Raw genomic sequence first — 13914 nt, 5'->3', positions numbered from 1 at the left:
AAGAAAGGAGCTTTTGCTGCCCTCCAGTGGCAGGACAGCACAGGGTGGCAGCCAGCTGCGGGTCACGTAGGCCTCTCAGCATCTGCCACATCCATGCCGGCAGCCCCTGGAGAAGGCAAAAGCCCCTGTGCAGGAGGGCTGAGGGCCACCATGGTGGGGGCTGGGGCCAGCACAGGCTCCCAGTCCCCAAGTAAAGGAGCAGAGGGGCAAAAGGCCTGGGCTCGCTGAAATTAAAGCACGGTCCTTCAGCGGGTCACCTGCCCTCAGGGCTGGGCTGCACAATAGCCACACGCATCTCTGCTAAAACTCAGCTCACGCCAATGGGGGCTGCGGTCTCACCACTGGGGGTTATTCTGACAGCGGCTGTGGGCTTGGTTTTCCTCCTGCTACGGCAGCCAAGGCGATGGCTGCAGTCGCTGGGACACTTACAGAAGCAGCATTCCTCATTTTATTTCAAGAAGGCCTTCTTTACAGCCAAACGAAAGCAAGGCAAGGAAGCTGGGCTCCCTGTCACTGCCCACCGCCTTGCCCCTGAGGCTGCCCAGACAGAAATGGGGTCAAGCAGCAGATGAGAAGGGGGTAGATGCCTTTATAAAATGACTTAGCTACTAAATGGGCCAAGAGCAAAGAGCTGGGCTTGCAGATCCATTCAGCTAGACCCAATCTCTGGCTCCTTTCTAGCAATCACCTCACCCTAGGGTTTATTTTCTAATAGCAAAAGGACTATCCCATGAGTGCCCTTCTCTGGCCACAGCAGGGCTAGCAAAGCTTTGTCTCTGTCTTCCTGCATGCGCTGCCCCATGCAACAGGTGATCTTACTCATCTATCCCTCCAGCTCCCAGACCTCCAGCATCCCCTCTCTTGGGCCACCAGCACCATCAGATTTCTTCCACTCAGGTACAATAATATCACACAGAGGAGGGCAATCCAAAGAGAGCAGCAAGGGCTTATTGCTGGCTAAAGCATGCCAGACAGTCAGGCGAGGCGGATCCCTGTATCCGAGAGGGAAGGGAGGTGAAGAAAGAGGTTACTCCATGAGTGACAGCACTAAGCTGCTGCCCAGTTGGGTTCACAAAGGTCACTTCTACGCCTTCCCCTTCCCTGCTCAATTCTCTGCTTTCTGCAGCCCTGCTTCATCGGATGATGGGTGCCGAGCGGTCATTGGTGATTGTGGGGCGCAGCTTGACTGTGGCAAATGGGTTGGTGCCTCTGAAAGAGAAAAGGAAATAGGCAACCATCAGAAAATCTGGAAAGACCATGCAGGGGACCTGCCAACCAAGCAAAGGCTATTTAGTGCTGCCAGCCTGCCACCTCCATGCCAAGAAGGTGAGGTAAAGCTGGTTGCCGAGTGTGTTTTCTTCCTCATTAACACACCCTGATGCAAGTTCCAGGGTTGTTCCTTGGGCTCCTTGCCCTTTCTCTGGGGTGGTCATGTCATGAGGAAGGGACAATAGCATAAGGCTGTCCCTTGCAGCAGCACTCTCTACACTTCTGGCCCCTGATCCTCCAAGCGAGAAGCCAGGGAGCAGAAAAAGGCCACAGAACCATTTTGGAAACATACGAAGACTCCAGCCCGGCTGCAGGGGGAAAGGAAAGCAGAAATTTATGGCAAGTCTCATCCATAGACGTGACACATCAAGGCTAAAAGCCTCAGGTCTCCTCAGCCCTTTCCAAGTAGGCAGAGCTGTATAAATCAATTTGGTCTATGTTCAGGCTGTGAGCTGCTATTCTGGCTCTTCCAGAAAGGGCAGGAAGGAACTTGCAGGTCTGGCCATCTCAGGATTTTCCTACCTCTTAGTACCAGAGGTGGGAGAACACCTTAATAGCCAGCAGAGGCTAGAATGGCCCACCTTTCCCTTCTGTCCTGGAAGATGGGAACTGGCTTTCCTCCAGACACTTCCCTGCTCCTCCCACATTTGGTAATCCAACAGATTAAATAATAATAGTAATGATGCCACCCTATCTACTGCTCCCAGAGTTCAGTCCCATGCCTGACTTACCGTGGGAAGAGTTCAGGAGGCTGGTCCCACACTCCTGATTTCTACAGTGAAAAGAAAGGCAACAGTGAGTGATCTGGGGTATCTGGGGTGGGGAAGAGAAGGGAGAGATAAAAATTGGACAGGAGACACCACACACRTGAAGGAAGATTTTACAAAACACCTGAGTGAGTTAGGAGCCCAAGTCCTGTTAACAGGGCTCTGACTCCTTATTCACTCACACTTTGCATAATCCCACAATTCACAGCTGGATATAACAAATACCTTGAGTTCTGTGGTGGGGGGTGGTCCCTACACCACAGTTTCCCTCTTCCCCTAGGACACCACCCCTCTGTCTTGGAGAAGAAAGGAGATGCTTCAGATCACAAAAGTGTCACGTCTGAAGAGCACGGCAAACAAAGGCAGTCTGATCTACATTTCACCCTGCCAGCACAGCCAGAGATGCCCCCCTGACTGCACGCACACCCTGGTAACGCATTTATCTTCAGTGCCCTCACAGGCTTCCTTCATCCACAGAGATCTAAGAACTGTAGTGCTACACTGCACAAACACCTTACTCTACACCACACATTGCTCAAACGTGGACCAACCTGCCAGAGAAAGACAGAGCTGAGCCCTGCGGTCCTTATCCTTGGCCAGTATGTAGTGAGGGATCACTGACAGTTGTGATGGCCTTTTAAAGCATAGCAGTTTCTGTAGCTGGTGGCACACCAGAAGGCCATGTGTGGCTACCTTTATTCCATCTGGGAAGTCAAACATAGACCTATTTGTTCCTAGCTCGACTGGAGAATGTCTTGGGCAGAAGTGTAGAGCAAGGCTCAGACTTTCCAAACCTCTAATGAGGCTAAATTGCTCTGCCACTGTATTCTGCAGGCTCCACACATCTCATTGCTCAACCCTAGATCTGTCCCCACACCCTACTCCGGGGGCCAGATGGCAACCAGTGACCTAGAGGGTCACTATTGACCTAAAGGGCCTCCAAAATGTACAGCCCAAAGCCTCCTGAAGCTGCAGTGCAAGACGTGAAGGGAAAAAAGAGAACAATTAAATGTTGCATTTCTCAGTCCTTTGAGACATCCGGTTGCTTCCAGCCTCGCACTGACTTGGAACCAGTGACCAGGGATGGAGGGTTTCCAGCCTTCTATGAGACTGAGCAAGTAACATCCTGTGGGCAGCACCATCTTTGCTCTCCCTCACGTCCTCAGCTTTAACCAGTTAATTCCCCATGGCTGGGAGCAGTGATAGGTGGAGGGTTTCCTACCCATTATGCCATGCGTAAGTCATGGACTGGAGACTCCCTGTTCCAAGACTCTAATATGGCTGTGCTCTCAGTCTTTGCCCCTAGCTCTTTCTCTATCCCACCTATGACCTCAAAGCAGCTTTGATAATCACTCCTCCTCTCTTGGAGGTTCACATATTGGCATAGCTCAGAGTCAGTCCTTCCCATCCTTGGTTGCCCTCACCCAACCCGACCCTTGTTTGAACTTGGAAGAGGTGCCCTGCAAGGCCTCTCTCCATTCTCTGAGGGGAGAAGGATGGCATCTCTGTTAGCTGGTCACCCTCCCCCAGTCCAGCCTGATCATTCCATGGTCCTACTATTAGCAGAAAGAGCTGCTGCCCCGGAGCCACCAGAAATCAGGCTGGGAGATCATGGAGAAAAGGAGTGAACTGAAGGGCCCCTGGTGAGCAAAAAGAGAGAGAAATAAGAGGGGCACAGCCACAAAAGCAGTCCTCAGGGGAGGGTAGCCAGGCACGGAGGATCTGCCAACATGATGCTGATTGTCAGGGGCCACCAGAACAAGGACACAGATTGGGCAAGAAAGGCCAGTGAGAGTAGGGCTAACAGAACCCCTCAGCTCAGGAAGGGAGGAGGGGCACACACCAACATTTGGAAGGCATTTTTCTTTCTCAACAGGCTTACACAGAAGAGGTGTGCCTTGAAGGATGAAAGTCAGCACTGATGGAAAGATATGTCTGCCTCCACACATACTGGTCACCCTTCCCACACTCACCTTCGAATCTGAACCAACTGGGGGCGCCACCCTGCTCTGGTGACTGCTGATACCCACCGAGGTGGGAGGTGGGCTCGGCAAACAGGCCTGGGCCGTGGCAGACCWGTAATTGCTAGAGGAAGGGGTGCTGGGACGGTCCAGGATGTCATCCATACTGTGACTGCTTCGGAGCGGGAAGGACCTGAACAAGAAGAGAAGACAGTGGGGTGAGAGTCAAAGTAGAGCAGGGAATGACAGTCAGCACAGGTGCTAGCCATGGCTTGTCTCCATGGGACCTCTCGGAAGAAAATGCACACAGCTTGGACTGACCCAGCTGCAAAAGCGTTTGAGAGGATACTGCCCACGTTGGTGGAGTCATCTAGGGTAAGCCTGTGAGATCTCTAGGGCATGGCCTGTGAGGCCATCTGCAAATGCTCCAGCATGGAGCTGTAGCTCTCCACCAGGCACACCCCCCACAGGCACTCCACTGGTGTGACAGACCAACAAGGAGGCATTTCAGCTCCTGCCTGGCCAATTGCTCTCATTACCTGGTGGCTGGCTCTTCCAAGCCCCTCATATCCTCCAGAGGCTTGACATAAGTTTCAGGGAACCAACCGCATCTAGGCCATGGAAACAGAGAAGATAATGAGCTCCAGGCAACCACAGTTTGTGGTTCTTCAAATCCAGCTGCCCAGCACAACTGATCTGCACCCATCCCACACATCAACTGTGCTGCTGCTGCAGCAGCTACAACATGTGATAGTGTTTCAGCATGCATTTCACCCCTAGATAGGGTTCAGGGTCATTGCAAGACAGTTCTAGAGAAGCCAACAAGACCTTTGTCCTGTGTCTAGCAGATAGCATCTCTTTCAGCACTTGGAATACTAATAACCAAACACAGAGATATTTGCTCACCAAGGCAGATAAGGAAAATGCCCTGCTGATTGATAGCCTGGCCTTCCTCTAGCCTCCTTTGGGGTTTTCTATGCGTGCTTGGAGCAGGGCTTGCTTATCTCAAGGGTTGGGCAAGATCACTGYTTCTGGAAGCAACATTAGCACAGTCCAGGGAGAGACAATCTGACTGTAAGCAATCACAAGGGACCCAAGCCCAGAACACAAGGAAGGTTCGAAAAATCCCYTTCTCCCAAGGGCAAGGCAGCTTCACCCCAGAAACCCTCCAAAAGAAAGGCTGCTCTTGTTCATCTTGCATCCAAGCGTGAACTTCACTGCAGAGCATGATGCATAAATCCCATGTGAAACAGCAGGATTGGCAAAGAGGTGTTGGCCAGCAGCACAGCTGGGGAGTAATTCAGTAAATGCTGGGTGCAGTAGTTTCCATATACTGTCTGTGCTGGAGGGTACAGCAGCAGCTGCCAAGTGAACTGAGAAACAGCATGCCTCTCAGGTAACTCCAGCAGGTCACGGCCCTGAGCTGGGTCCCATGACAGGAGTCACTCAGTCATGCAAGACTGGAGGGGGTCACTGGGTCCCTGGCTTTTCTACCTAGCCTTCGTAGGGCCTTCTCAGACAGCACATCCTGATTTCACCCTGTCCCACCACCTCTCCTCAGCTCAGAGAGCCCCCATGCTAAGTACAACCAACTCAGGCTGGTCATGGCATGGCAGAAATGCTGAGCATGACACAGCAACACAGGTCTCACTGGGAGAGGAGGAGGGAGACCATTTCATGTTTAAGTCCCCAGGCTCTAGACCTGACAAGTCTGTATCAGCCTGCTGGACCAATTTACAGCACAGAAGTCACTTACATGGATGAGCCCTCCAGCTTGCCGTACAGCCAGCCATTCTGTGCTTCCGGGATCAGCACTGTGACGACATCTCCAAGGTCAAACCGTAGCAGGGTCCGGTTGGTACCCGTTCCATGGGGTAYGATAGCCTGTACTCTCACCATGTTGCTTCTTCTCCTGCCTTCACTGCTGCTGCCTTCACCAAAGGAACCAGAACGGGAAGTACGGCCAGTAGGGAGCARACCTGGGGGGAAGTATCAGAGGGGTCTGGCTGAAGTCCAGCATCCTCCTGCAAGACTCACACTGCCTGGAAAGGACCAGCACTTCCCCAATCTAGTAATTAATCTACAGGGTATTCTATAGGTCTTCTCTTGGGGGAGAAAATAGGGCACAGCATGGGACAGGGTTAAACATTCATCTTGAGAAGAAAAGCAACTCATGCTGAAAACCACTTGCTTTGCATTATGCCCTCTTTGGCTGAACATCCAGGGCACAGGCACTGCCTGCTACAGTGACTGGCTGATGGCCTGCTTCCCGGCCCTGCTAGAGCAGCTGGGAATTTGGGTCATTTTTTCCTCTCCTCCTCTCCCATCCCCATTCCCTTTTTTGTTTTTTAACACTTCAAACTGAAATTTGTCATGAATAAAAAGCAGGTAAGATATGAGGTAACTGGATGGGTTTTGTAGGGCAAAATAACGTTTAATCTAGTAGCACTGAGGCAATACACATTTCCAAAAAGAAACTCCACTGAGAACCAGCCATCCTGGTCCAGGGAGCCTTGAAGACTGCACATCTGTGGGTTCTCCACCTCTCACACACCCAGCCGGGGAACCTGGCCTTGTCACGGATGGACTCTGCTCTGAAGGGTTGAGCTCAGCACCCCCCAGTTCGGTCAGCCTCTCGGTGGTCTGATGGAGAGTTGTGATCCCTCTCAAACCCAACCCAGGCAGTTCACAGAGAGACCCAAGCACCGTTTCCCCCCAGTGCTACTCCTGCTGAACTTGGGTCATACCGGCTGATGGTGTCCTTTGCAAGGGCTGCCTGGGGGGCTCTGGTTGAGGAGACAGTCTCATTTCTGAAGGCTCCTGAGAGAAGACACTGGATCTACTCCCAGTCATGGGAGAAACAAAATCCTCAAGGGGTCTCTGGGGCTGCTGGAAGGAGAGGAAGTCAAATGCAAATTCCATAGAGGATATGTCATCCTCAGAGAGAGAGGCTCTGAGATATACCTAGTCCTTCTCAGAAAACAAAACCCAGCACATTCCCTCATTGCAGCCCAGACACACGCTTCCCTGATTCTTGTCCAGGAAAGGCTGCAAGCACCAAGTACCTCCTGTCCCAAGGACTGGGCCTGGCCTCTGCCCTGCAGCTAGGAAGGGGGAGCTCCAGCCTCATCACCCGTAAGGTGGGGGCTGTCTGCACACTCACCATCTCGAGGTGGGTGGGGGTGAGCCGGCCCAACGGATAGCCCTGGCCATGGGAGGCAGTGAGGAGGCCCTGTGCATGGCTGCTCAAGGGGTTGCGGCTGGCCTCCAGCTGCTCCTTCCACTGTGGCGCCTTGCTCTGGATCATGCCCCGGGCCTGGGAAGAGAGGGAGAAAAAGGCAGTGATTGAAGGTCTGGGGAAGAACAGCTACAGAGGGAACCAAGGGCTGACACATGCATTAAATTAGGGACCATGCCTTTCTACAATTAGGTTTGTGGGAGCGGCTCAGCAAAACCCCACAGGAGTGAGTGTCTAGCACGCTACCCTCCAGTAAAGACCCTGTGGTCCCAAAGATGGCTTGCTGCCACAGGCGCCTACATCACCCTTCCCTCTCCCATCACTCACACACTCAACTAACCCCATGTAAGCCCTATCATTGCCCTCCACCCCAGCCCCAGGGTGTTCTCCCCCAGCCTAGTACAGTCAGCCTGCACTCCACAGCAAGAAATGAAATAGTTTTCTGCCCAGACCGTGCTTAGACGCTGCCTTTGCCCACAGGGCTGCCCAGCCCCAAGGTCCTCCTGCCTGTGTGCCCCCTTCAGCCCCCCAAACACCAAGGCCATACCCTGCTGTAGAACTGGAGGAGGGTGTTGGAGAGCAGCTGGTGCTTTTCAGCCAGGAAGCGGTATCGGCGTTTCTCTTCCAGCTCAGCAGCTCTCTGGCTCTCAGAGATGAACGCCTGCATCTCTGAGCGCAATTGTATCACGTTCTCCTGGGCCACAAGGGAAAGAGGGAGGAAGGGAGGGGTCAGCATAAATCCGGCAGTGAACTCATCTAGGCATGCGGGAGGGGAAGGATTGAAAGGGGTGGTCACGTCTACCAGCTTCCCAGTCTACTTGCAGTGCTGGAGCAGCACAGAGGGGCCAGGGTAGAGTCTCAGGGACCAGGTCCTTGCACAYTGAAGTTTGCTAAATGAGGTAAAGGCTTGGCAGATCCTGCACAAATGAGTTCCACAGGTCAGCCACATGCTGCAGAAAAGGAGTTTCCTCCTTTTCAAATAAACCCACTGTCTTTTGAACTTCAGGACAAAACCCATTGGCTTCCAGGGAAGGACGAGGCTGCTCAGAAATCAGCCCTAGCTCCAGAGGAATCATCAGATTCATTTTCCACTCCACCTGCTGCAATCACAGCTCACCTTCATTTCCCGTACATTTTTATCACGGGCCCTCTCCATTCTCCACAGCTCTGCCATGCACTTATCCAGGTTGGTGGCTCTACGCCGGTACTCCAGCTCATACTGCTTTTGGCTCTCCTGCCACAGAGAAACCAGGCACAGTGAGGAACCAGAGTCCCAGGCACACTGTGACACAGCATGAGCCCCACTCCGATGGGTGATTAAACATTTGGTGCCCCCCCAAAAGCAGGCATCACCTGGATCTCTTGAAAAAAAGTCCAGCCCCCTTTCTTTCTTTTCTTTCCTCTTTATTTTCAAGGGTCTTACAGTGTTGATGAGCCTCAAGATGAAGGAGCAAGAACCAGCTCTCAGTTCCTGCCACACTGGGAGCAAGCCCCCAGGCCTTTCTCTCCCTCTGTGATACCATGTGCCAGTATGGCCAGTCTGGCCACAATGGCATAGGCCAACATACAGGACCCAAACCCATGCAGAGATTGGAAAAGTCGGGAGCTCTGGTATCAGGATGCCAAGTGCCTCAGCCCCATTGAAGCACTCCACAAAGTCCCACTGCACAAACAGTTACCTGCCCTCTTTAGCCCTCCATCCTCAGCCAGACCAGGGGTGTATGGCCCACGAGGGGAGATGGAGAGAAGTTCCCCCTAACTCCTGTCCTAGAAAGCCGGGGAAACACCTCAGGAGCTCAAGCGAGAGCTGTTGGATTGAGGGGAGAGGGAAATGAGCAGAGTTGAGGCAGGGAGTTCATCACTCACACTGATGAACTGCACATCCATTTTGGTGTTCTTCTCCATGTGCTGCAGCAAGTCCACGTGGAAGGTCTGAGCCTGGAAGAGGCAAAAGAGCCATCAAGCTCATCCCTTTGCTGTATGGTCTTACATGCACCACAGCATGGGGTGGCTCTGCAAATCCCACAGAGCCAGCGACACTCTCGCTGCCCAACTCCAGTCCCCAGGTAGAGGCCAGACATGTGCATCTCCTACCATTATGGCTCCAGTGGAGCAGCTCTGCAGCCTGGGGTTGCACAGCATGCCATGCAATGCCATTTCAGTACCCACCAGACCACTAGTCCCTGAGCTTCAACACAAGCAGCAAACAGCAACTGTCAGGAAAGGTTAGCATCCATTCTTTGTCCCACCAGTGCCACCAAAAGAAAGAGCAGACAGCCATGTTTCATCCTCAGAGCCAGACATTACTCAGTCTGCTGCGCACCCACCACCTCTTGCCCATGGAGAGGTGGAGACAGTTCCCAGACAGCCCCAAAATTGAACAACAGCCAGGCTCTGTACATGCCACCTCCATAGCACACCTCTGTCAGGTACATCAGGGATGGTGGGGAGGCAGGCACCTGCTGGCAGGCATGTGAGAGGGCAGGAGATGGGGCAATCTGGGCACAAGCTGGCAATCTGTGGGACAGGATGTTTTTCTCTCCCCCACCTGCATTAGCCCCCAGGAAAGACACTCACCACAACTTCTAAATCGGAATTCAGGAGTCTCTGCGTGTTGGACATCTGCATCAGAATTTCACCTTCAGGGAAAGAGAGAGGAAAGGGTGGAAAAATACCACAGCCACTTCCTTGTGCTCCCACAGAGGTAGAGCAAAGTGGCTGATTATGGGGCCCTGCCAGCAGCATGAGATTCAGCAGACTGATACACAGGTGTGAAAGTCCAACAGATACTGCAGCACGCTGCTCTCTGCTCCCTGAGAGAGGCTTGTAGCCATCCTTCCTGGGGCTTGGCTCTGGCACTGATCTCCAGGCCTCAGTTACTGCCAACATGGGAATACTATAGCCCAGGGAGYTCCCAGACCAGTGCTCTGCTGCAGGCCAAGGTGCCAACATGCAAACTAGGCTCTGCCATGGTCTCTGGATACCTGGGCAGGCTGTGCTGTATTTCCCCACTGCCGCGGCCTCCACAGATCCCCTTTCTGCCCCCACTGGTACCTCAGATGCAATGCACAGTTCTGGCCTTACTACAGAGAGCAGGTGCAGCACTGCACCTGCCTGTGCTTCTCCTCATTGCCGAGGCTATGTTTGGCCCTGATTCACCAGTGTTAGTATTTGAAATTGTGAAAGGAAGACACTCATGACAGGAAGCAGAGGAACAACTTGGATGGTGTAGATGATGTAAGAGATTGCAGGAGGAATGTATCTTGCCAGAAGCTTTTTGCTAAAAYGCTCAGCAGTAAACAGTTCCCCCAAACATATTTTTAGCAGCCATCATTAGGCTTCAGAATGAGATGGCACCACTGAATGTAAGTGCCTCAAATCTGAGTTGCCGTTTCAGCTGGCTGCAGGCTCAGAAAAAGACAGTACTCTATCAGCTATTGCCAGTCCATACTCTCAAAATTTTCCCTCACAGCTGCAAGGAGGAGGAAAATGGTTCCTCTGAGAAAACTTCAACTTTCAGGGCAGGCTGATTTGGCAAGGACTGGTTTCTGCAGCAGGTCCATCACTGAGGTCCTTTCCCAGGAGCTGGGCCCGGTCACTGATCTCATGGGAGGAGTGCTGGGCTTTAGGGGGATTTTCAAGGCCACACAATAAACCTGACTCTCACTGCCTGGACAGGGCCTGGCACTGTGGGCCACCATGCAAAGGATCTGTCTTCCTCCCACACACACACACCTGGAAAGGGAGAAGCTAAGGGGCAATSCCAAAGAATTTAACTGTAGCCCATCACAGGGCAGGGGATGGCAAGCTGGGAGAGCCTTACCCAGCACGTGCGAGGTAGAGCTCTGCAGCGCTTGCTCCCCAATCTTCTCAATTGCTTTAAAATAGACTTCAGCTGCTTCAGATAACACTGCAAGGAGAGGAGCGGGGAGGTAAGGATATGGCTTGCCTCTCAGCATCACCAGTCCCAACAAGCAGTGCACAGGGGCCACCCCATCTCTCCCCCTCCGCACCTAACAGTGGCAATAGGTCCTGGAGCAGGAGAGAAGTGCATCAGAGCAGCCCAGGACATGTTGCAAGGGGAGACCGGTGGCCTTGCCCCAGGTGACGGTGGCCCCTCCTGATGCACAGAGGATGCCCAGGACAGACATAGGAGCAGGGTCTTGGGCCTGGGCCGTGCAGGACACCACTCACCATGGAAGGCACGCAGGTAGTTGTTCCCCAGATATACCAGGTTCTCCAGTGCAGGGTTGAACTGTTCCAGGATACTCTGGCCAAGCAGAAGCAGGTTAATATCAGTCTTACCCATGCTCCAGAGACCTCAGCAGGCTGATGCTCTCCTGCTGTGGTTCAGCTGGGTCCAGCAGGAACCCAGGGAGCTCCCTCAGCCATGACGATGGATGGCCGCATGCAAATTCAACCCCTGTGTTGGAAATAACTAAGACCTTTGGCTGCCCCAAGTCCTCTCCAGACAGCCAGGAGCAAAGCAATGCCAGAGGGCAAGGTAACTCGCTGAAGAGCCAAGTCATCACCTGAAGATGCCTTTCTTCCAAGGCCCACTCCATCTCCCCATGCTCACTACAGATGGGGGTTAACTGCAAGGGGACCTGTGAGAGCAACCTTTCCCCCCTGCGTCTGCTTGGGCAATGGCCCACACTTGTTATCTAGGGATGAAAGTGCCTTCTTCCTGCACAGGGTTTGCTGCACCACCAGATTCAAGAGCTTGATAAAAGAAGGGATGGACTGTTTTAAACAAGTATCTCAGCTTTTATCTGCCATATTTGTCAAAGGTGTTTATTGCCCACAACACAGCAGCTATTTGCTGCACAAAACAGATTAGAGGCTGAAATAAGGAATTCCGCCTTCTCCCTGACCTCACCACCTTGCTGGAGCACAAATGTGCACAGGGAAGCATCAGTGAGATCCGACTGCTCCTTCCAGCACAGGGGAAAACAGCCGACTTAACTCCTGCTTAGTACAGGCAATGCAGGCATATTACCCTTTCTAAACATGCTCTGTGTCCAAACCATCCAGGTTGCCCAGCTTCTTCCTGGATCTGCCCTAAGACCTACACCACACTTCCCTTCTGCCAGTGATCTGTTCTCAAATGCAGTCTGCAGGAGCTGCTCCAGTTCTGCCCAAGGAGGCATCCAGCCCTCATCCATCCATCCATAGGAGCCTTCCGCAGAAAACTGTTCTCCTCCTCCTGACTGCGCATCTCCCCTTGGCAGCCAGGAGCAGCCTTTGGTGCCAGGACTCACCTTATAGATGGAAATGGTGGATCTGTAGGACAGCTCCATCTCCTGAGCCTTTTTCCTCTCCCGCACAGAAGTGGGGAGCGAAGGAGAGCGTGAGGTGTTATACTGGCACAGAGGACCCTGCTTCCGCAGTGCCAGCTGGATGGAAAGAGTCAGTCACTGGCAAGGCACAACAGCAGGAAGACACATACATGCTACAAAGGGAAGAGAGCACTGCTGGAGTTAATAATTCACCAGCCAGGAGGTTGGAACTTGATCTCTGGATGTAACCAGACTCTATGGAGAGAGGAATCCTGCAACAGCCAGCAAGGGCATGTGACCGTCTCCTTTAATTATTGATTGCTGGTTCAGTACCAGTCCCCCCCTCCGTCCCATCCCAACACCTGCAGAGCCAGCCACCTGCCAGAATAACCTCCTTATGGCTTGCTGCCTCCACCACTCCCACTGCTATGAGATCACTTGCTCAGCCTCGCTCTGCTAGCAGAGCATCTTCAGGTACCTCACCCACAGGTACTGCAAGTCAGGAGATGCCTGTCAGCTTGTGATTGCAGGCAGCAATGAGATAGCAGTGGGAAAAAAAAGTAAGTAAAGCTCAAAATAGGTTTAACTCCTTCCCTGCCCAGTATTTCCCCCACCCCAAGTCTCAACCTTCTGGGTCCCAAGCCTCCCTCCCACTCCTGGTCTCACTGAGGCTCCCTAATTTCAGGCACAAGCCTGTGCCTGAACCATGCCTGCCAGGATCCCAAGCACAGCATCACCCTGGGAAGTTCTTGCAGATGGTGCAGACCTATAAAGAGAGGGGGAGAGCGCAAGTCGCAGGCCAAGAGCAGAAGGGAGCATTTGTTCTCTCCATCCTGAGATGCAAGGTTTTGTACTCAATATTCCAGCTGAGACACCTTCCTCAGGAAGATAAGCCCCTCCATCATGTGAGGAAAATAAAACCTTTGCTCCATATTAATAACCCCCTTAGTCCACAACCTCATTTGTGAAAATAAAGATCAGAAGGCAGGTAATCAGTTTTTAGCCCTATTCATGGCTCAATCAGCACCCATACTCCTGTCAGCCATGCCCCCTAGGTACCAGTGGGCACCAGGCCAATCAATCTTGAAGCAGTTACCTCTTCCAGCAATCATTTTGGGGATAACACAAACTAAAGCTCTATCTCTAGTCATTTGTATCCTGAGGGATTTCAGTGTTTCTTCGTATGCCTGGCCAAAGTCCAGGTGGATCCTCACATCAGAGCTGGCCCAAAGCATCTCCACTGGCTGCAACTGATAAGCCAAACTTTGTAGTGCTGTATTTTGTAGGACAGCCAATGCACCCACACCACACAAACACCCCCAAGGCCTGGCTTAAGAAACAGGCCATTCATTTCTTCAATCCACATAAAGGGCACAATTCCATGTCTCAAGGTCCCCAAT

General features: G+C 52.6%; 1 protein-coding gene across 3 annotated transcripts; it reads right to left on the bottom strand.

Annotated features, from left to right (window-relative positions):
- Positions 1-5: 5 nt before the first annotated feature.
- Positions 6-13910, bottom strand: BAIAP2L2 (BAI1 associated protein 2 like 2). Of its 3 annotated transcripts, none has more exons than XM_026072552.1 (14): positions 12497-13910; positions 11430-11505; positions 11059-11145; positions 9813-9874; positions 9102-9173; positions 8353-8469; positions 7783-7929; positions 7161-7313; positions 6745-6886; positions 5754-5976; positions 4537-4608; positions 4010-4190; positions 2001-2041; positions 6-1209 (listed from the first exon to the last, which is right to left on the bottom strand). In XM_026072552.1, exons 1-14 carry the CDS (start codon positions 12533-12535, stop codon positions 1134-1136), a joined length of 1488 nt encoding a protein of 495 aa, XP_025928337.1. In that variant the 5' UTR covers positions 12536-13910; the 3' UTR covers positions 6-1133. The 3 variants fall into 3 exon arrangements, with proteins under 3 accessions (XP_025928337.1, XP_025928338.1, XP_025928340.1); XM_026072553.1 differs by having other exon boundaries at positions 6745-6883; XM_026072555.1 differs by having other exon boundaries at positions 8368-8469; positions 11430-13910.
- Between the last annotated feature and the right edge of the window lie 4 nt (positions 13911-13914).

This window comes from Apteryx rowi, unplaced genomic scaffold (genome assembly GCF_003343035.1).
Source record: "Apteryx rowi isolate R43461 unplaced genomic scaffold, aptRow1 scaffold_343, whole genome shotgun sequence".
Lineage (NCBI taxonomy): Eukaryota > Metazoa > Chordata > Aves > Apterygiformes > Apterygidae > Apteryx > Apteryx rowi.
The sequence above is the reverse complement of the archived record's forward strand: the minus strand, read 5'-3'. Positions and strand labels throughout refer to the sequence as shown.